The sequence below is a fragment of the Rhineura floridana genome, chromosome 8 (assembly GCF_030035675.1).
Source record: "Rhineura floridana isolate rRhiFlo1 chromosome 8, rRhiFlo1.hap2, whole genome shotgun sequence".
Taxonomy (NCBI): Eukaryota; Metazoa; Chordata; class Lepidosauria; order Squamata; family Rhineuridae; genus Rhineura; species Rhineura floridana.
The window spans coordinates 72,973,543-72,997,175 of NC_084487.1; the positions used below are offsets into that span (position 1 = coordinate 72,973,543).

The 23,633-nt window shown below is 38.6% G+C and overlaps 1 protein-coding gene across 5 annotated transcripts in view; it reads right to left on the reverse strand.

Moving 5' to 3' along the window:
• Window positions 1–12,819: 12,819 nt before the first annotated feature.
• The window catches only part of FRS2 (fibroblast growth factor receptor substrate 2), a 54,316-nt gene continuing 43,502 nt past the window's right edge, over window positions 12,820–23,633 (reverse strand). For all 5 annotated transcript variants that reach the window (XM_061639765.1, XM_061639766.1, XM_061639769.1 and 2 more), the window contains 3 exons: window positions 18,887–19,045; window positions 14,754–14,917; window positions 12,820–14,467 (listed from right to left, as the gene is read on the reverse strand). In XM_061639765.1, the coding sequence (XP_061495749.1) occupies window positions 13,478–14,467; window positions 14,754–14,917; window positions 18,887–19,045 (1,313 nt within the window). In that variant the 3' untranslated portion in view covers window positions 12,820–13,477. The remainder of the gene's footprint in view (window positions 14,468–14,753; window positions 14,918–18,886; window positions 19,046–23,633) is intronic.

The following is a 23,633-nucleotide window of genomic DNA, read 5'->3' on the forward strand; positions in this document are numbered from 1 at the left end:
ATCTCAACACCTGAGAGGTTCTGTAGGGAAGGCATCAGTCTCTCAGATATTTCATGCCTCAGTTGTTCAGGGCTTTAAACACAAGCAATTGGACCCAGTAATGAACTGGCAACTAATGCAGATGTTTTAAAACAGGTTACATCAGATCTAAATGGAACCCCAGCCAGTAATCTGGCTGCTGCATTTTCGACCAGTTGAAGTTTCTGAGTTGTTTTCAAGGGCAGCCCCTTGTACAGCACACTGCACCAATCCAATCTTGAAGTTACCAGAGCATGGAGTACAGTGATGTCATCTTGATTGAAAAGGGGCCAAAGCTGGCAAACCAGCTGGAACTGGAAAAAGGCACTCCTAGCCAACAAGGACACCTGAGCCTCCAGCTGCAAGGGTTAATCCAGGAGCATCCCCAAGTTACATCCCTAAACCAAGGGAGTGCAACCCTAGCCAGTATATCTGAAGGAACGCCTCCAGAATCACCGATTGTGCCGCCTGACGAGATCAGCCTCGCAAGACCTTCTCTCGGTCCCACCGGTGAGAACAGCTAGGCTGGTACGGACCAGAGAGAGGGCATTCTCTGTTGTGGCCCCCACCCTCTGGAACTCTCTCCCTTTCAATCTCAGACATGCTCCCTCCCTGTCCAGCTATCGCCAAGCCTTGAAGACCTGGCTGTTCTGGCAGGCCTACAAGATTGGGACAGATTAATTTATGTTCTGAATTAATGAATGGTTTTTTAGCTTAAAATTTGATTATGTTGATCTATATGTATTGTTTTTATTCTTGTTGTTCGTCGCCTAGAGTGTCCCTAACCCAGACAGATAGGCGGCTGAAAAATAAAATTTATTATTTATTATAATAGCCAGGACAGGCCGTCTCCCCACCTCCCAGACTCCAGAATTCGGGACACAAGTCAGATTGTAGGGAAAAAGGGATTTCAGCAGCTGCAATTTATCATGTGGTAGTTATTGTCAGGGAAAGAAAAACTGCACCTGATGAAGTATATCTTCTAACACCTATAAAAATCACAACATGACACAGTTTGTTTGTTTCATAAAGCTTTGAGACACCATTTAAATAGCAACAACAATTAAAGCTACCATCTATTGCACACCTGTTAAGCCTAGGTTCAACAACTGCCCCTAGGATCCGAAACTCCTAATGTGGAGTTTGGCGAAAGGCTGTGACATTCGGTCACTCAATCAAATTGAAAGATAAAACAGGGATACTCTGTAACCATCCACATGTTGTTGCTGCTAATGCTGACAGGAACTGATGGGAGCAGGAGCTCTCCAGACAGCCACCCATGAAAACATTTCAAGGAAAAAGTTTTAAAAGCCTGGTCAGGTAGCAGATTTTTTTTAAAATGTTCATTATTAGTACACGTTATCTTCAAAACCATGGACAGCAAGCTTTTAAGATGAGAAGGGAATGATCTTCTGATATCATGGCTACTGTGCAAGTACACACCACCAAACAAACTTAAAATGGATCCTGGATTAGACCAAAAAACCAATATGTATTCTTCACAGCACCCTGCTTCCCACAACAGCTAGCCTGAACTAATGCTGCTCCTTCAGAACCAGTTTTATTCATATGCAGATTTAACCATTTATTTAATCTAAGTTCATGCAATCATTCAATCAAATTTCTTCTAGCAACAGATCTAATTTGAATTACAGCTGTCAGTCCTGAGCAAAGTACTCTCTCTCTCTCTCTCTCTGTCTCTCTCACACACAAACACACACACTCTACAGGCATTTCTTTTTTAAAAAAGAGGGGGTGTATTATTCTTTCTTCTTGCACGTCCAGGTTCATTTGCCATTTCACTGTATGCCAAGCCTGGTTTAAGAACAGAATGGTAGTATCTTTAGACTGGCACATGCAGGGAGTAAAATAAAAGGTCTTCAGCTTGCACTGCACCAATACAAGCTGAAGTTCAGAAACTGGGATGCAGGGATTGTTGGAGAGCCTGGCTCTCAAGCATCAACTAAGATTCAGGCAAATGGGAGTGAGCAGTTGACATGCTTTTTTTTTCTTTAAAAGTCCAAAGCTCCTTTTGTTGGGAAGATACAGTTAGATATCCCTCTGATCTGGCCCAGTTTAAACTATTAATGGAAATCACTGACAGAGCTTTTCATAGACTATCATTTATTGTGCAGGAAGAAGACCACGTTTGAATGTTCCTCGGCAAAATAATTCCTTATAGAATGGCGGGGAGGGTTCACCATAGACTCAGCCCTGACTAGGGTGGCCACATATTTTATTTATTTATTTATTTAATTAATTTGTATCCTGCGCTTCCTCCCAGCAGGAGCCCAGGGCAGCAAACAAAGAGCTAAAAACACTTTAAAACATCATAAAAACAGATCTTAAATACATTAAAACAAAACAGCATTAAAAACATATTAAAAAAACAACTTTAAAAAACATATTAAGCAATTCTAACACAGACGCAGACTGGGTAGGTCTCAACGTAAAAGGCTTGTTGAAAGAGGAAAGTCTTCAAAAGGCGCCGAAAGGATAGCAGAGATGGTGCCTGCCTAATATTCAAAGGTAGGGAATTCCACAGGGTAGGTGCTGCCACACTAAAGGTCCTACTTTATCCAACTTTAGAGGACAGTGCTCTATCTGAAGGGTGGTCTGTTCCAAGTTCATTGTAAAGAACCATAGGAAGGGAGAGCAGGGGCCACGAAGTTGCCCTGCAGCAGTTAATACTGCGTTGTCGTTTGGGCAGGCACACAGATCACTTGGTCACAGTGTTCCCCACTATGGTGAGATGTATTTGTTTAACGTAGTAATTATTTCTAAATATGTATCTACCTGTGCAAATTAAACATGCAAATCTGGCACTCTCTTTTTGGCGATACACATTGTCAACGAAGAGGAACTGTAAGAAGACACGCTCTTCATGGGGAAGCATTCAGATATGCATAGATTGCACAAACTGGCCCTCTTGTGCAACTGACATATTATCTTTACAGTGTGGGAGCTGCTTCTGTATGGACTGGCCCTACACTCATCTGTTAACATGCAGACAAGCAACATGGTGGGATATCATCCCACATTTGAGGCTAGCAGTGCTAATATGAAATAACCATGTAATCTCTCTATGTGGCAACTTGCTAATATATGTTACCAGAGCAACATGGCACAACATTCCATGAAAGCAGATTCCACAGTGCAAGGCATACTTGAATAAGCTTTCAATCAGAAAGTGAGATGCAGGGAAGGGGGCCTATGTCAGAAGCCAGATAGGAAGGCCACTGGGGCTGGGTTGAACTCCTGGGGCACCAGTTGTGTATCTCCAACCCAAGCTTCAAGCTTCTCTGCTCAAGCACTACATTTGGTAGTTTTCAATAGGAGAGGCTATTGAACTGCCTGAAAGTACAGTTTATCAATACTGTCTTTCAAATTAGCTAATCAGTGTGATCTGCACTTAAACACATAAGTTACAGCTGACTTGAATGTAAGAAAAAATACAAAACCCAAACACCTGAAAACAGCCCTCTTCCATACACCCAAGAAGCAGTGAACACTGACATAGTAAAAATCAATATTTTATTGCCATGCCACAATTTATATGAAGCTGGCACTGGTGAGGGACAATGTCAATATTACAGAATACATTTTAAAATGGACATAATCTGGTAAGCTCAATGAAAAAGCAAGCCAAAATTAAATGGTAGTATATGGATCTTCAAAAATAAAACCTACTATGTGTAGTATAAAAGTAATTTTATCTTAAAAGGAAGCCTGGAATGTTTGAAAAGAAGCACAGTGGGGGAAGGTGACTTAAAACAGGTTGTGAATTTTTCAGGAGCATTTTGGCAACTCTTTAGGCTTTTTTTTTTAAAATAAACTCTAGGAAGCTACTTTTATACAAAGTTGCTATATTGATGCCTTTATGTAGGAAAATGTTTTTATAATGTAAAATTAGGATGTACAACAACAACTTTACAGTAATTTACAATGTAATGACAAAAGTAACATACAAATACAGTTTTGGCTTTTATAGAAATGCATATTTATGCATTTAATAAATGCATTTGTGGCACACTGGTGATTACAGGACTATTATTGTCTGTTCTCATGCTAAGACTTTAGATCGGTTGTACCGTAACTTCAGAACCACAGTGCAGGGTTAGAGAAGCAATGTTTCAGAAGACATAGCTGAACATGATGCTACAATGGAATGAAATGTTTATGTTAAAAAAAGAAAGGCACCATACTTGCTGGTTGGGACATGCCATAACGTAGTATACCATACACACACTATTTCCTTTTACAAAATGGAAGCATTTCCTATACATTCAATAACAATCAATGTCTTACAGATAAGACAACTGCCTGCATTCAAAGTTTGGCAAATATCAGGGGAAATACAGAATAAGTACCATATATGTATCTCTATATAATATTATATATATATATATATATATGTATGTATGTATATTGCATTGAAATTAACAGGGAGTTCAGGTTGTTGACATCTGTTGCTAAATAAAAAGTATAATATAGAAATTCCTGAGTGAAGGACCCCCCTCCATTTTTAAAATCATTTGTTTTACAGGATACCTCAAAAGTCAAAGCATTAAGGAAAGCAAAATTCAGAAAGTAATGTTTGACCATAACCAGGAATAAAAACTCTTCAGTTACGTTTTCAGGTCATTTGTGAAAATAGATGCCCAACAGCAACATCATCCTGTTTGATGACAACACCTCATGCTCTCTGCTAACAGAATTTGCACATATAAGTTATGCACAAGAAAACTTTAATTCCTACTCCTTGCAGGAACGGAGTAAGGGAGCAGGTGAAATACTATTTCCAAATTTGCACCCTTTTTTCACTGCACAGAGATTCGGGGACAGAGCAACTGTGGCTAATTTCACACTATCAAAAGATTGGCACAAGTTCTCAGATCACTTCAACATGCATCATGTCTCTCATACATATTATGGCCTTAATTAGAATTATATCTATATATTCTAGTCCTTAGCTGCAGATCAGAGTCAAGCCCTACATCACAAACTCTTCTGGGGTAGGTCTCATTAGGACTGTTCATCAAGAAAGAAGCCTTCCCATGGCAAGCCCTTAATAAATACATAGGAAGACCTCCCCGTGCTACAAGAACTAACAATAACAATCTTGTTCTTAATGACAGTCACTCATTTCATGTTAAAGTAAAATTTAATAGATTCAACAGAAAACATGTACTTCAAATATATATGTCAACCAGCCTTTAAAACAATGAAAGTATTTAAACTATATCTTGTAAATAAACTTTTAAAAAGCTGTTTTGTTTGATTATCTTTTCTAGGACTACAAAAACAACTTTCTCAGACAGTATTTTGTGTGAAATGATGAGAGCAAAAATTAATGTTGATCTGGAGTAAACATTTGGTTGGATCCTGGAAAACTGTGAGGAGGAAGCTCACTGAAGGGGACTTTCCCCTTATGTCCCCCCAGCAGTCATTCAGGGGATCCTCCTGGACAATGTGGGCTCTGGTGCAGGTGGCTGTTGGGCGAGAGTAGAATGAACAGAGGCACTTGGCATGAGCACGGTTCTACTGGCACAAGATACCCCCCCCCAGCAGCCATCCACACTCCATGCCATTACAGAGGTTTCTCTGAACCTCAGGAGTGGCTTTTTCAGGGGCTGGAGGGAGAAGGAAAGTCCTTTTTCATGAGCTTTCTTCTGCTCACAGTTCTCTGTACCCAGCCCAGTGTATTGGCATAATAGTGCCGCAGATGAAAAGCCCGTGGCACATTTGGGGTGCCTCCCTCCTTGCTTTCCCATATTAGCATAATAGCCCAAAATAACAATTGAAAAACATTTTTAAAAAAATTTGACAAACATCTTAGCCATATATGAAAATCAATTAATTATGAAGACCTTTAATGCCTAGGGCCAAAGTCATTCCATTCATTAGATTTGATTGTTAATGTTAATATGCATCATCTAAATGAGGTGATTTAGGACTAGAGAAGAATGTACACTTGAAGTTATATTTTTCTGCATATGTACCGTGAAACAGATATCAGGAATATTAGATTAGGATAAGTCGGGGGGGAGGGCAATGGAATGTGAAACAAGTTGACCAGTTGCAAAGAAGGATAGCATTATATACAATTGTTAAAGATTCAGGAACGCTTTTGCTCTTTTTGTCTGGTCATGCTACTGTGAAGATAGAACAAAAAGTAAACAAAGTCACTGATCATTCTACTGCTAGGAAATAGTGTCATATGTAAATGCAGTGATTCACAGAGAAATGCAAACCTAACAAGTGACGATACTGGTGACCAAAAAAAAAAAAAGATTTAACTGACTGGGCAGCTCCAGTAACAGGAAGAGAGAAATATGTCAGAAAGTTTCTTCAGGCAAGTTTCATGATTTGCTTTTAGTTAAACCTTTTTTTAAAGAATGAAAACAGGTTTTAGGATCTTTGAGTTTTTGGATTTTAAGAGGTATCTATTTCAACTGTTACTTGGTAAAATTACAAGGGATAACCTTTCAAGAAATGGAAAAAGGGGATTTATGTAACTATATAAATCTAAGAATGAGAGTCCAAAACCATAACAAAATACACATATGTATCATTTTAGAGTGAGATCACATGCAATACCGCTTAGGTCTAGCCCACTATCATCTATTATCAAATGTTGTTAAAGAGATAGTACCGTTGACAAGTGAAATTTCAAGCAAGCATTTCTATCTTGTCTGTGTAATAATACACAATTTGTGCACTCTTACATATGTCTACATCAACCATTTTTCTTCACATTTCCTTCCATCTTTCCTTTCTGGAAAATAAAATATTTGGAAGTTTCCTGCACAAATATGCTCCCCACTTCCAGAATATGTACAATCTTACTCACATACTGGATTATTTCATCTTCCTGAAATTAGAAAGTAACTTTTAAGTAAGCTTTAAAAAAAATGGGTGGAGGAGAAAGAGAGAACATAATATAAGACACCTTGAGAAGAGATCCTATGTAGCCGATGTCTGGGACCCTAAAGGGGATCATGCAGTGCTCAGATTCTCTGCTTTTAAGCCTTACTAATTTTGTGTGAGAAGTGAGTGGGTGCAACAGTGCAAGTTTGTTGACTAATGAAAAACCTACGGTGAATGAGGAGAGTATGAAAACAGTGGCTATAAAAATGCGGGAATACAATATTCAACCTGCACCAACCATGCAGAAATGACAGTGCTTCCTTAATGCACAACTGAGCACCACCATAGAATTCACAAGATATGTTGTTCACTGTGCCCCCTTTTGCATTGTTTACTGTGGCCCCTTTTGCATATAAGTATCAGTGGTAGATTGTACAAAAAATAACCAATACAGACAAAGCCTTAGAGGATAATATAAAAACAATTTTTCCTACACTGATACTTCTCCCACTTATCCGTGCATTAGAAATGGTAATTTTTGCCTTTAGTCAAAATAAAGCACTTTACTGAAAATCATTAGATTCACAAGTTGGTGGCAATATTATCTTAACCCACATTTTAGTAGAATGGTATTCAACTTGAATTCATCAACTCAATAAGGTGTCCTGTCCAGTAGATGATAAGAGCTATGCATGTGCTCAGTATCTCTACATGGTTACTGCACAAGCACAAAAGGCAGCATTTGACAGAGAAATCTGACATCATGCGAATCAATTCCAGCACTTCTTTTCTTTCAAAAAGTCTTTTTGGTAGCAGAAATAAAGCTTGGAAATACGTGAGCAAATCCTGGTGAAATCTCTGAATGTAGAGAGAGTCAGAAGGCCTTCCTGTGATCTAGGAACATTATTTTAGTTCCTGGCATAGCTTTCTGTTCCTGTTTCCCGATACCTGCATCTACAAATCTGAATAGTCTGAACTACAAATCTAGTTAGCCCCTCCTTCCATTCTGTTGCTATCTCCCAAAATACAGTTCTCAAGGAACATGGACCTTCAAAGAAAGCATGCAAAATAAGGATCTATATGTAAATCTGACTGGCACAACATCAGAATTTGGGTTATCTTGAAACAGACATTCAGCCTTAGACAAAGAGAACTGGATCTATCATTTTACAGGGATAACTGAAGATAATTTACAGAATAGCGTTGCACATGCCCATTAGCAAGTCTGGTGAAGCCTTATTTTTGCAAATATGTCAACCTGTCACATCTTGTGCTGTACTTTTCACTACAAAAATAATTACACTGTAAAGACTTTAAACAAATTTGCACATACATTATGCTTTTCTGTGTTAATGCACTGATGGGGTAATTTACAGCTAAGATTATAACATGAAGGCACTAGAGAAATAGTGTCTTGTGTTCTTTTGAGGCATGTTTCTGCAGGAAAATATGGACAGATACTGAAATAATATTGCCACTTCTTGCAGGATATGGTGGAGGAAATTTCACCATCATGCTAGTTATTTCTCCAAAAAGTATATATTTAGTGCTCTCCTGCGAAGCACATTGCAAATCCAATGTAAATATTAATACTGATGACAACATAAAGGAGACTCAAATCTGGTAATGATGAATGCATCCCAACTTTGATAAGTCCCCAATAAAGTGCATATCTTGTCATTTGATAGCAGCTAATTAGACACACTGTCTCACTGAAGAGGGAGAGAAAAAACCATGAAAGCTATTTCAGGTGACAGAAAATGAGAAAGAGCTATCCTAATTTCTTTCCAAGATACATGCAAATAAGTGGTGTTCAGGTACATAAGACACAAAAGATGACTATGGAGAAACAATGCAAAGACAACTAATCAAACCTAGGCTTTGTCTCAAGAAATAAATTATGGTCATATCCTCTTTCATATTACCCTGAACATCTTATAATAGCAATTTTCCTCAAGCAGAGTCCTAGAGCTTAACACCATACAGTACTGCTGATTAGGATCCAGTTTGCTGCAATACATTTAAAACAGGAGAAGGAACTTCCAGATTATCCTGATATATTTTGTTTACAGTTGCTTTTAGAGAGTGTCAGTAGTTCCCTAACTTCTCAAATGTCAGAACATTTAGTCCCAAGCACCATTCATTGATGGAAAGGGAAGGGAAATAATTTGTTTTTTTAAAAATTCACAGTGGACCACTCCTGTTATTTCTATCACAAAGAATTCTAGCTGTATATCTGATTACACTCTCTCATATAAATGTGAGAGGAAGGTATTTTCAGGCAGTTCTTAAATCTCACTGAAATGAAGGCAACATCATAATTGAACAGAAAAACAGCTTTGCCAGCGGGTTCTTTATATAAGAAGTCAAAACAATGATTTTTTGGGAGGAGGGGGTCCTCAACTATTGCTGGCAGACACTTAGCTTTTTAATATCTGTTTTGATCTTTTGTGTACACTTTTGTTCATGTATATAGATATCTGAAGATCCAGATGGAAAAAAATTGAAGTATATACATTTTTCTTGTACAGAAATATTTTAAAGTTTTCCACTCATGAAAAAGAAAAGTTTTGGGGGAAATAGAAAACACAGTTATGCAGCATTTCCTCTTTTAAAACAAGGGAAATACTTCTTAAAAACAGAATTTTAAAATAATATTACTAAGCAGCCAGTTCACACTACTGAAAATCTCTTAGACCCAAGGTTCAAAGGCAGTAAATGTTAGTAATGAAATCAATGCTACTGTGTTTAGACAAGCAACACTCTAAGACTTAATGCTGAAAAGGTACTCTCAAGCATCACAGAGCACAGGACACATTCAGAAATTTGGTCCTTTTTTGAAGTCCATGAAACTCCAATCAAAAGTTCAGAAGCAGAAGCTACAGATCTTCCAGAGCAAAACAAAAAACAAAAAAGCCACAAATTATGCTAGTATTTTCAATTACATTTACTGAGATCATGTGGGATATAAATAAAACAAATATGGATTCAGGACAGATAATTTTATCTACAGTTCCAGTGAACCAGCTTGTTCCTATGCATGTTTACTCAGAAGCAAATACCACTGAATTCAATGGTACTCATTCTGAATTAACAGAGCAATCCTAACCCTGGTGAGGGAGGGGAAGGGCACAGCACAGGATTAACCATCACATCATAAGACCTAAGGCTGCTTGCAGCGGCCAGAGTGGAAGACGGGACTTAAAACAAAAACAAAAGAAATTAAAATGCTGCTCTGCCAACCCTACCCAACTGCAACACCCCATTTGGGAGTCCGTTACTTGCTATTGCTGGCAGAAATATCAGGATCAGCAGAAGGGTCAACCTGAGCCTGGCAAATGGATACCTCCACTACATCCTAATCCCTCTAGCAACACAGATCAGGGGGTTAGGCTTGCTCTGTAGTTCTGCACAGCACTGTATTCCAAGTATCAATTAGATATGATAACCCTATAAATACATTTTTAACTGAATATCCAAATGTATTGCCACTGTTTTATTATAGGAGCGTTTATTTTCAGAGCTTCTCTCTAAAAATATAGTTTCTTCTGTTTCTGCATGAAAATACTTTAGTCTACAATTCCATTTTAAACCCATTTAATACCTTCATTTGTTTAACATAGTATTGATAGTTTCAGTATTTTATTTTTTCCTTTTTTTCCCCAATTGGTAAAAATTAAAATATATTAATGTAACTTAAGCATGGAGTTGCAAGCTGCTGCACCCTAACCATGGATAGATTTGTAATTATTGTTTAAATAAAGCTGTTTATAATTATTTCCATAAATAAACTGAACAGTACCAATATGTTCTATGTAATACATACTACATTTCATGTTCTTAAAGTAGGAAAGTTCAGGTTTGATAAGTATGTTTTTATATATTCCAATTTTTGTCATTTCTGGAATTGTTCTTGCTTGGGGGGAGGGGAAGAGAAACACCAGAAAAACATTTTTTCATCCTTTAAAATACCTAGAAATTGTTACTTCTCTACATGGTTATCACACCAGCTTATAATAACTATTGCTTCCTTTGCAATTGTAGCTTCAGCTAGTCTGTGTTGCTGTGAATCTTGCACTGCACTGGTTGCGCTGCAAGCTTCTTTACTGTGAATCTGAGGGATGATTAAATAGATTTATCAGGTAATAGCAAATGCCAGATATGATGGGAATATTCAGCAATAATTAAACTATCAACCATCTATTAAAAGGGTTAGATTTATATATCCGGAGATACTACTTTCAGAGATTCTCTACATATTCAGTAGCTACTTCATTCCTAAGACTTCCCATACCAGCAAATAAAGCTTATGGTGGAACCCACTGACATCAATGACAGCACAGTATCACCAAAAAAGTACATTATGGCAGCACCGAAAGAAAGTTATGCTTAGCATCTTAGGCAGGTATCCTAGTGCAGATGCTTGGGACTGAGTTGTTTTGTAGAACCCAATACAGATGCTTGGGAGGCTGCCTTATACCAAATGTCAGACCATTGGTCCATCTACTAGCTCAGTACTGCCAACACTGATTGGAGCGGCTATGCAGGGTTCAGACAGGAGTCTTTCCCAGTTCTCTCTGCATTGGACCTGGCATTTTCAGCATGCAAAGTATGTGTTCTACCACTGAGCTATGGCCCTTCCCCAAACCAAGTGTGCTATTACTTACAGAACCACTTTACTGGCTTGCATTGGTAAACCATACAACATAATCAAACCCAGTAGTCTGACTACTACATTGGCCTGCAACTGTTTTCTTCTGGAAGAAGCCAACAACAAACACTTATGTCTCAATATGCCCCTCTCTAAGGTGCCACAGCACTGTACTCATACATTTATAACACACCATTCCATTTGTGCAAGTAATAAAGAAGGCCTTTCTGATAAGTGACAATATTACCAATGAGCCTCCAAAAAGCTTTCCCATAGCAATACGGAAATTGAACAAAATGCAACACACAAAATACAATGAAAAAAGACTATTTACAAAATTAACAGTTTTCAACCTAAAAGCTATACAGAAGAGATGGTGACACAAATGAAAAGGAAGGGGGGGAAATGGTTTACAGAACTGAAAGGTAAAAGATCCCACCATGCATAACATGTAATTATGAATTATTTCACAAGTGTCTTGAGTGTAGTATCTGTACAATTGTACAGAAAAACCTGAAGCTGCCACTTGGAAGTCTGTAGTGGACCTAAGCCAAGGCTGATTTCAGACTCTGATGAAAGGGAACATTGACATAACCTCTCACATGCCAACAGCGGCAAGTCAATCCCAAAGCTCTTCTATCAGGATGGTCTGAAGAATCTAATGTATAAGCTAGAATCCCAGGAGTCCTGTGCACTAACAGCAGAGAGTGCTTCTGCATGTACATGGAAGGGTTGCTGATTTTTTCTTTTCTTTCAGCTGCACCCCTTTGCACTCCATTGGATGCTGTTGCAAAAGGTCTCCAGGAGCAGCTTTTTTTGGGGGGGGGGCTCTAGCAGTAAGGAAAGGCAAGAATGCCATCCTTTGTATCCTGGCCAAAACAATTTATAGCCCTTTATCAATATAGTACTACACCATCTCCTTCATGCCACACTTACCAAAAAAAGTATACATTTATCTCATTTTCCCCTAAATGGTATTATTTCTTCAAATTAGTCACTGTTACTTTTGATTTGACAGAGCAAAAAACAAATCCTTGAACACTGCAACACAGTGTCTTTCTGAAGTGCAAATGGATCTGCCAAAAAAGCATGTTCTTTAATTAATAGTTGCTGGATTTATGGTCAGTGGTTTTAAAGTGCATCTGGTCATTATTTCATGGACTGTTTTTGAACTGAAACCAAGTGCTAAATGATATTCTAATATATATGAAACTGCTGTTTTCATCAGTTTTTTCTCTCAAGCAAGAGACTCTTAATGGCACTCTCATTGGCATTAAAAATTTAACATTTACTAATTGGCTTTATTAATAGACTTGCACTCTTCAATACCACCACAAGCTGCTTCTGTTGGAAGGGCTTTAGAGGATGACAGCTGCCTGACAGTCCTCTCCCATCAAACTAAGCACTGATTTATGTGCCAGAATGTCACTTAGTCCACACATGCTAGATAATGGAATTTGTACCATGTTATGGCTCTACTTAAACTGACCAGAATCTCTCATTTACACCACATGAAGCCATAAATTCAACTGGAATATGTGAATCTACAAACCTATGCTATGAGAGACAATACTGACCTGCTTGTAATGCAAAGTTTCAGGAGGCATAAAAAAAAAGTATTTTTGTAACACCTTCAGTGACATTAGGCAAGTGACCAGGTCTGTCAGAACTGGCATGTTACTCCAACTTTCATCCAATACAATAGGCACTATAAAAAGATGGGGATGCTATCCAAAAGCTGTTACTACCATTGTAAAATGAAACAGTGTTATTCAATACTCTTTCTACCTTAAATTCCCTTTAAAGAAGCACATAAAGTATTCAGAAAAATCTATCAATCTATGAAATGTAATAGCATTTAAAGATCAAAACAGAGCATTCATTCAATTTAAAAAAAACTTCACAAAGGTGCAAATGATTTAACTAATGCTTTTCAGCTCACATAGGCAGGTCAGTACTGTTATGTCTGGTTTTTCTAGAAGTACCATCATCACGTGGCAGTGCTTTCTGCAAGCTTGACATAGCGGCTGTTCTTTCAATGTCTATCACAGCATACAGCTCTGTGCGCCTAGTTGGAGTCTGTGGAAGTGGAGTGGTAGGAGTTTTTGGTGTCTGAGGGTTATCAGAGTCACTGCCACCTTCCAAATCAACCTGTATATAATTGAGCTGCCTATGTTCTGAAGTTGGTCGCCTAATATCAAAGTTAAAGACTGTTGGGGTACAGTCCCGACGTCTTGCATATTCTACTTTGTGAGCACTTGATGGCACGGTCACATTCTCTGTATTGACATAATTATGCATGGGATCTAAATTATTGTGATAGCCATTCAGAGAAGGTGTCTTTGGTCCTAAACTGTCATCTTCCTCTTTAGTTAGCTTGTGGGCTTCCCAAACTGGAGGCAAAGATGGCAGATTTTCATAATTTAGCAATGCAGTTCTCCTCTGAGCTGAATTGTTGATATTCTGGGTATCAGAGGTACTGGATGATATTAGACGACCTCTCCTGAGTCCTGGGGCACTAGGGATGGACAATCTATTTACATTTTCATATGCTATTTTGTTACCAGAGGAAACTTCTTTGCGTTCATCACTGTCGTATCCAGTGTCCCATTCATTGTTGTTACTCCCACTAGCTTGAGTACTGTTACCACTAGTTTCAGTACTGTTTCCGCTAGCTTGAGTACTGTTCCCACTGGATTCCAATTTTTCTTTTTCCATTAACTGCCTTTGGACAGGAGTTGGGCCCAAAACAAATTTGACTCCTTCAGGTTCCAGTACAACCTGGGCATCTCTGTCATCTGAGCAAGTTTCATCTTCCCTTGACTTGCTTGTTTCTGCATTAGAAACCCTTCGTTCCAGAGGTGTACGCACACTTGGCCTGTTTTTTCTTTCCTCCTGCACACCAGTTGTATTCACATATGTATGGACCTGCAGAGGACAGAATAAAATGTCAACTGTGGTGTCCCATGGCTATCTTTCACTTTGCCTTACTCCCTTTTTCCTCATGACCACATATTTTTGTCGTATCCCAAAGAGGTACATGGTAAAAAGAACATGCACTCAGGCAAGAAACTTGCTTCAGAGCACTTCCTCCACAGAAAAAAGATTAGTAACAATTTCAATGTAAGCTTATAGAATCATGACAGTAATGAGAAAGTAGAACGGAATTAAATTGGAACATGACTACTGTGAAGAAAAACTCAAAATTACTTACTTGCTCCTCTGCTACAAGCAAGGGATGTGTTGACTCTTCACCTACTGAAGGAAGACGTGCACTTCCTACAGAAGGGTGCCTGCTGGAGGGATGTGATGAAGCATCTCCATAGGAGGGATACCTTGGATACCCATTAGGTAGACTCTGCCCACTCAACCCAGGTGCTGATTAAAAAGAAAATCCAGTTACCCTATTTATTAAATATCCTTTTCTTTGGGGGGAATATAGATATATATAAATATTAAGTCATTACGAGTTAGGCTGATGGATTGGGGAAGGAAGGGAAATCCTCTTTAGAGTTGTATATCAAAGCAGCAAATACATTTAGAACAGCTATATTTATACTTGATGCTCAGAGCAGTTTATATACAGCACAAGCATAGCAGAAATATAGCCTGCAATGGGGAGATAAAGCTCTCTCTCTCTCTGGTCTTCAGATATTGCTCTCTTTAGAGTAGAGAGAGACGGGGAGGAAAAGCACTCTCTGCTCTTCTGCACTGGCAGTATGCACTGCAAGGAAGCTCTTCTCTTAGCCCAGTGCTGTGATAGGAAGGAAAACCTTCTCCTTACCTTGCAGAGATATTTCTCCTCCCTCCTGTGTGCCACTTTGCCATTCCAGAGTGCTTGGGGAACAGGAAGGAAAGCTTCTTCCCGTTGGGTACCTGAGTGCAAAGACCTCCTAGCAGTGGCAGTTTTAGTTCCCATGCAATGGTGGTGCTGGGGGGGGGGGGTTGCAACAGGAAGAAGACTTGCTGGTGGGCCACTTCAAGCAGTTTGGTGGCTTAAGAAGCACCACCCGCCTTTCTCTCACAGTATCTAAATTAACTGTTGATACACAATCAGAACCAGCTGATTATGAAATATTGTGAAGTATAGAGCTTGATTTAATACAGGGGTAAAGGGATCAGCATCAGGCTACAAGGTGACCTTGCAGCTGACCCCTGATCCTTTCAACTCTAGCACGCTACCCAGTGTTTTGGTGTACCTGCTGTTCTCCTGAGGTAAAATCTCAAAGTAAGTACCGTATATTCCAGCGTATAAGATGACTTTTTAACCCTGGAAAATCTTCTCCAAAGTCGGGGGTCGTCTTATACGCCGGGTGTTGTCTTATTAGGGTTGCCATATTGCCCGGATAGCCGGGTTTTACCCGGATTCTAAGCATGCCACCCGGCGCCCGGCTAGCCCCTTAGGTGGCCGGGATTCTTAGCTTTCATTTTAAAAAAAAATTAAGTTTCTAGGTGGTGCGGTTCTCGAGATATATATAAAAACGTCAGGCACCCCCCCCGGTTAAATCTTTTTTTAAACTACTGTATAGCACTTCGTAGCTTTAACCCCGCCCGTTCAGGATTTCAGCCAATCAGTGAAGTGTTTGTTTGGTGGCAGTGTCTGCAAAACCTCATTGCGAGGCCAGAAAATGGTGGTTTCCCCTCCTGTTTATCTGAAAATCTCATAAATTGGGTAGGTATATACATTTCAGTTTTTCCCCCTGTTGTGTGTAGGAGTCAGATCCTGGGCAGTGTTTTGAAAACCTTCCCAATAGTTGCTTTTGGGGGTAAAAACAGTGCTAATCCCATATGTCCAGAGTAAATCCTATTGAATTCAGTAGGAATTACTTTTGAGCAGACATGATTATGAATGTGCTGAAAATCAATGGGACTTTGGAGTGAATGTAAAAAAGAATTGTGTTTGTGTTCTCTTTCTGCCCCCCACCCCCCAGTCCTATTTGAAAGCAAGTAGGCAGGGCTTACTTAGGTATTGCAGTTTTTATTCTGTAGGAAACTAATACTGATTTTTAAAAAACTAATACTGATTTTTCTGCAATGACCAATTGGTTTGACAATAAACTATTATATGGGCTGTATGTATTTATACATCTGCAGTGTGTGCGTGTGTGTATGGAGTCTTTCCAACACCCCTGTGAGGTAGGGTTGCAAACCAAGGCAGCTCACAACAAGAAATAAAGCCATTTAAAATCCAATAACCATAAAAACAAGTATAAACAGTTGCAAAACAGTGTAAAGTGGCATGATTTGGAATTTTGGGTTGTGTGAATGAAGTTGCTTATCACTTGAGGTTGCATTTCTGTCCCTGTTTGAGTAAGCCCCATTGAATACGCTGGGACATCCTTCTGAATAAATAAATTTAGGATTGCACTATAAATATCTTTACAGTTTGTGTAAATAATAAATATATTTGATAGTTATGCTTATATAAATATTTCTTCATTTATCATATTTTTGGTTTTTGGTTAGGAATCCTGACTGGTTGTGAGATGCTTAGTTTTTTGCCTTATAGGAATCTTGTTGTGGTTGGTATGGTATTACATTTAGGAAAGTGTTACGGCCTTCTGTATTTTTTTTTCCTATTTGCATTTCACTTATCTTTAACCTCACTCCGTTACAGCCATAGAAGCAACAGCAGCATATGCAAGATAATTAACTCCCATTAGTGATAAGAACAAGAATTTATAATTATTATTTCAATTAAAACAAGAGGCTTATCAATACTTTGAAGAGGACCAGATATTTATTTTCTTTCTGAGCCCAGGACTGGGTCTTTCATGATGCCCGGTGTGTGTGTGGGGGGGGGGAGCAGGAGAGTAGTCGATAAGACAGACATCCTGGCATTGATAATCGAATTAGCAAGGTATGTGTGGGGTTGTTGTACACTTCCAGGCTCAGTTTCATTTTGAGTATGGAGGTGGAACCTGTGTAGATGTGGTTATCAAAGGGAGAAGAAATTTTGAGTTAAGCAAAGCTCTGCTTTTTGTTTGATTAAGCAGGGGTAGTCTTATACGGCGAGTATATCCCAAACTCTATATTTTAACTGGAAAAGTTGGGGGTCGTCTTATACGCCCAGTCGTCTTATACGCCAGAATATACGGTACATTCTAACATCTCCACTGACATCCAAAACACCAAATAACTTCAAGTGATAGAGAGCTAGATGATAAAAGGTTTTCAGACCTAAAATTAGGTTTTTTAAATTAAAAACCCAGTTATATTAAGTATACACTTAGAATAACCCATTTAAAACACTGGCCTCATTGCACATCACAGTAAGACATAGTATGTCTTAACCACGGTTTAATTGTGCCTCCTTCCTGCCATACAACTCAAAGCTTGGTTGATTTCTGGGTGAATGTTCATGGCTTGTTTGTTTTAAACAAATCACACCCAACGTTTCGACAACAACCCATGCTAAAGGGTTGTTTGAGTTGCGTGGGCACCATGCAGAGACAGGGAAGAAGCCATAAGGGATCCATGTGGTGGGGGGAAAGGCACATTCACAATTAAACCATAGTTTAAGAGAAACTGTGGCTTATTTTAACATGCAAACTGGGCTGAGTGTAATATTATTTTGAACATCTACACTCATAATTTTATATACTCATAATTAAAACTGAATCCACATCTCTTTCAAATACATTCATTTAAATCCCACTTTTCTTTGTAAAGCAGAGATAAGGAATCTTTGATCCCCCAGATGTTGTTGGACTCCAACAACTCCATCAGACACAGCCACCATGACCAGTGGTGAGGGATTATGGAAATTGTGGTCTGCCAACATCTCGAGGGCCACAGGTTCCTCATCCCTGATGTAAAAGAACAAACGCAGGGGCACACATGACATATAAATGAGGCCAAGCATTACAAATATGACACAAATGGTCACATACTGCAGCTTTCCCCAACCTTTGGGTCCCCCAGTGTTGCTGGACTACAATTCCCATTATTCCTGACCATTGGTTGTGCTGGCTGAGGCTGATGGGAGTTGCAGTCCAACAACATCTGGGGACCCAAAGTCTGGCATATTGTATTAGTATTGTAGTTCAATTTTGAATAGTTAGATGGTCAACTAAACAGTGTGGATGCTCAGTTTCCATGCCATACTGTTCTGCCCAGTATAAAGACTATATTTAATTCTAAACAGATATTATTGGTTATAACAACCAATTAGTATGCATGGTTGCCTGGAAAATATACAAGATGTGGGTGAATTCACCTGAAATATCCATCACCTGAAATCAATGAGGTATAAATTTTGTGGCTACCTTTAACACACATTAAATGAGAACACGGCAACTGAGTTCAGGTTTCACAGTCAACAGTCAGACAAAGAAATAAACTTACTGGTAGGTGTGTGGGGTGTTCTTGGAACTTCCATCTCTGTTTGATGTGGATTCCTTTCTACTACTGGCTCTTCTACCACATTTATACTATTATTCTGCATGATCTCTTGCAACATGTTAAATAATTCTTCTGCACGGGCACACTTGAAGGCAAATATTCCTACAACAACACATAATCTATTAGATACCTTTTTCATGAAAAAGGTAAAGCTTCCACTAACAGATGCTGTATAATCCACTTAAGCACATACCTGTTAATGAAAGAGAACTAGCAAATTAAATTATGTTAAACCTTTAAAAAAAGTTTTAAATTCCTTATGAGCACAAATTTAAACAAAAATTAAAGTAAATAAAGTAAAAAAATAACCCAAGAGAGAGAACTCAGGAAACAAAATTTTCTTGGTAAACAGTAGTCCTTGTAAGAACAGAGTTTTGCTGCGGCGAAATTATATTTCAGATTTTCTGTTCAACTGCTGTAACAAAATCAATCTAAAATTCCTACACAAAGAGATAAAGAGGATCTGACACAGGGAACAAGTCCAGGTTTATACAAAGGTTAAGGGATGAAGGAAAGTAAAACAGATTTGGGTGATACAGACAAAGCCAATTTGGTTTTGTTCTCAAGGATAGACACAGAAACAAAGCAGACAATAGCAAAGAGGAGACTGCCCTCTAGTATTGTTCCGCTTTGCCTTTCAACAGCAGAGGGAGCCCAACTTACCATCATCAGCAAAGAGAACCAGTGCAGTTGGCAGCTTTGGATTATTCTTCCATTGAAAGCATTAAGTTAAAGTTGACATTCTTGTTAACAAGTGTGTGTTTTTTTGCTATTGCCAAGCTTTAGTTTATCTAACATATTAAAACTGTTATCCACTACTCTATTTCAGCCAACACAATTAGGTGTGGTAGCAAATTGTAAAACCTGAAGATTTTTGTCTACTGGCTATGTGTTAAGAACACAAGCAATTTAAGCACATTTTCAAATATAATAATAAAAGTGTTCTAGATAGTATGAAACTGTGTCATGCATACCCTCAAATATTCATATTTTTAGTGTACCAATTTGTCATCAACTCTACAGTTGTCTACCAATTGCAGTCCGCAACTCATTTATGCCAGAACGCATTAGCATAATGCTTTAGACAAAATGGACTGTGGATTGCAATGCCACAGAAAGGTCCATATTTTCCTAAACTATCAAACAAAATAACGGAAAAACACCAAGATTTGTCTGCAGTGGAACCCGATTCTCAGTGGGCTTCAAGTATAAAGTCAGCATGTGCTATCCAATACTAAGTCTAATGATGCCAACAGGTCTATGCTGAGTATGACTAAAGTTACTTAAGTTCATTTCAATGGATCTATTCTGAGTATAGCTAACACTGGATATCAGGGAGTTTAGCTCTTATATTATAGGGCAATAGTTTTGGAACTTTCTATCTTTACAAAACTCTTTCCTAACTGGATGTCTACTGAAGAACCCTAATCAGTTGCCCAGAACTTCTGCAGAGGGTTCTGTTTAATTCATTCACTCCACTAGCCTGGTCTTTTGCACCTCCTCATAGGTCCATGGTGGTGTGAATTAAACACATGCCCCTATGACTCATCCAACATTCTCCTGCGGTATAATCTGGTATAAGTTGTACATGTTGTACTTACTCATCTTGTTATATCTTTTAATTTCTATGAAACTGTGGTTAGCATTCAATGAAGTTGTCGTGCAAGTACAAAGATTTCTGCTTGTGCAATGGAACTTTCTCTCCCTCTCTCCATGCACTGCCTCCCAAATCTGCTACAGAGAGTTGGGAGAAACTCCAGAACAGATTTGGGAGGTGGAAGGGGAGAGGAAATCCCATTGTGCAGGTAGAAGTCCTGCTAATGGAACAACTTCACTGGATACAACTCATTATTGCAAATATTGACTTTTCTATTTACATATTTTCACATTTATTCCAATTCCCATGTCTCTCTCTGCATTTTAGGAAATGACTGGCAAGTTGTTTTGTGAAAAGCTTGCCCACCATTACTGATGCTCTCACTGAGGAACCTCTGGGATGCCCAGAACACAGATTTTACAGCAATGCGTAAGTTCAAACAGTGTTAACCAAAAGGCAACTAACATTTTATCTGTTACATAGAAACAAGTTCCATTAATGTAACTTTCATCACAATCCTAAACCTATTTTGTGGATTACAAAACTACTTCATTGATGGAACATACACTGAAAAAGCTCACTGGGGGAAGGGGTGGAGAAAAGAGTGCAAGCTTCCCCAGTGGCATCCAGTAGTGCCATCCAAACCTCAGTGTGAAACAGGGGTGTGGGCAGGAAAAATGGACATAACTGAACTGATTGGGAACATGTTCAGTGGCCCCATAGCAATTGTTTATACCTTCTTCAAGAGAGGCAGATCTACAATAGTGGGATTTATTAGGTCTATGTAGTTGTGACCATTTTCAGAATAAGGTATAATTGCAATATTGGTAGCTTTCCACTGTAGTTCTTTTCACTGTTATTTGGTAGATGCCCTCTTTTTCCTTATGGAGGTCTGCTTTGCTTTTTAAGAATTATGGTCCAACGGATATGGCCTTTGAAAACACTCTCATAGTCAACCAGCTGGAGATGACATTGTGCAGATGCAGCCTATAATGTTTGGGTAGCTTAAATATACACTGTTGGCAAATCCTTAAAGATTAAACTGTTCTCTTTATGACTGCTATTAAATCTAGCAACACTTAACACCACATATAAACACAATCCCCTCACACAAGTAGGAAAGCGCTGCTGCCAGCTGGAGAAAAAAAGGATAATTTTTGGTAATTACAGAAAACAAACCATATAAACACACTTCATTTCTGCCACATTTAATCATACTTTATTGGGGGGGGATGTAAAGCATTGTTAAATAGGTGTCTCCAAGTACATGTAGCTTGCTTTCAAACATTAGCAGATAGATAACTGACTTCTAAAGGAATAGTGGAAGTTTCTCCTTCACATATCTTTGCTGTGATACATTTTAGTAAATGAAGGGGAGCTTAGAGTCAAGAAAGCAGTTACAAAAGGCAATCATGTGAGTTCCCAGACTCATGTCAAACCCACAAACAAGGCATGAAAGCAGCAATCCTCTCTGGTGTTTCTCTTCAACAACTGGGACTCAGGAGTATATTGCCTTTCAGCATATGTTACCAATGACAGACCTATCCTCCATGAAGTTGACCAATCTTCCTTAAAAGCCATCTAAAGCAATGGCATCACCCTATCTTACAGCAGTGAATTCTTTATGTTAATTATGCATTTTATAACAAAGTACTTTATTTTACATTATTGTGCATTTATTGCCAGATTTCTCTTTTTATGAGAGGAAGTAAAAATTCTCTCTATTCATTTTCTTCACACCTTGCATAATTTCATAACCTATAATTTCCCATTTCCAGCTTAGTGGTCCTTTTTCTAAACCAATAAAGCCCAAATCCTTTAGATTTTTCTTGTAAGGAAGGTGCCCTAATCTCTTGATAATTTTGGTTACCCTTTTCTGCACCTTTTATAGCTTTACAATCACCTTTTTGAGACAGGGAAAACAAAACTATACTCAGCTTTCCAAATGTGGCGGTACCACAGAATTATATAAAAGAATTAAGAAACCACCCATTGCATTTTCAGTCTATTTCCTAATGCCACCTAAATTTGAGCTTGCCTTTCACAGCAGCTACACAATGACATGTTTTTATTGAGCTATATGCATCAGGACCCCAAGATTCTTGGATGGTCATCATCTTGAATACATCTGGTATCACCCACTAACCTGGCCACTTCAATCACTGGTTACAATCAACATGTTTGGGAGACCTCACTGTTTACTTCCATTGTGAAAGTTTTTCATTTATTTCCATCCTTCATTACTTACTCCTAAACCAGTTCCAAGTTAAAAATGACTTGTTCTCTTATTCCACAGCTGGTAGATTTACCTAAGGACTTTGAGGAGGGATTTTGTTTAAAGCTTTTTGGAAGTGCAAGTATATGATGTCTACTAGATTTATCTACATATTTGCTGACACAAATGAGGAATTCTAAAAACTTGGTAAGTACTTGGCTTTTACAGAAGCCATACTAATTCTTCCTCAGAGAGATTCTTCTATGGGTTGAATCCAGTGATGTCCGTGCAAGGGCTTCTGCTCACACAACCTTCCACTCCTCCCCCTTGTCTACACCCAATCTGCTTAGAGAGTGCCCCAAGCTTTCAGGCACACAGAAGAGGAAGGTAAAATCACATTTTGTGAAAAGAAGTTGACTCACACAATACTAGCTTCCACCTTACACGTTTAATGTCTAGGTTTAATCATTCCTTCCACCAGTTTACTTGGAACAGAGGTAAGGCTAATAAACCTGTTTTTTCCTGGTTCCCCACTGGCTCCTTTTCAAACTCTGAACACTTACTTCCTTCTACTTCTCTAGCAACAAGGCTTATTTTAGTGGCAAGTTCTCTGTCTATATTTTTTTTTAGAATATCAGTAATTTCACATCTGACCTCTTTAAGAATGGCTGGGTATAAGCCATCCATCCCTAATGGCTTACTATTTTTTTGTCAAGTCATTATTATCGCCTGTATGTCACTTCAAATCTCTCTTCCCAAAACTATTAGTTCAGGCATGGATATGTGTCTTTCATCTTACATAGCAAAGATAGACGCCAAACATTAATTTGGCTTCTCTGCATTCTCTCTATACACCTTCAGTCACCCTTTTGTTATCT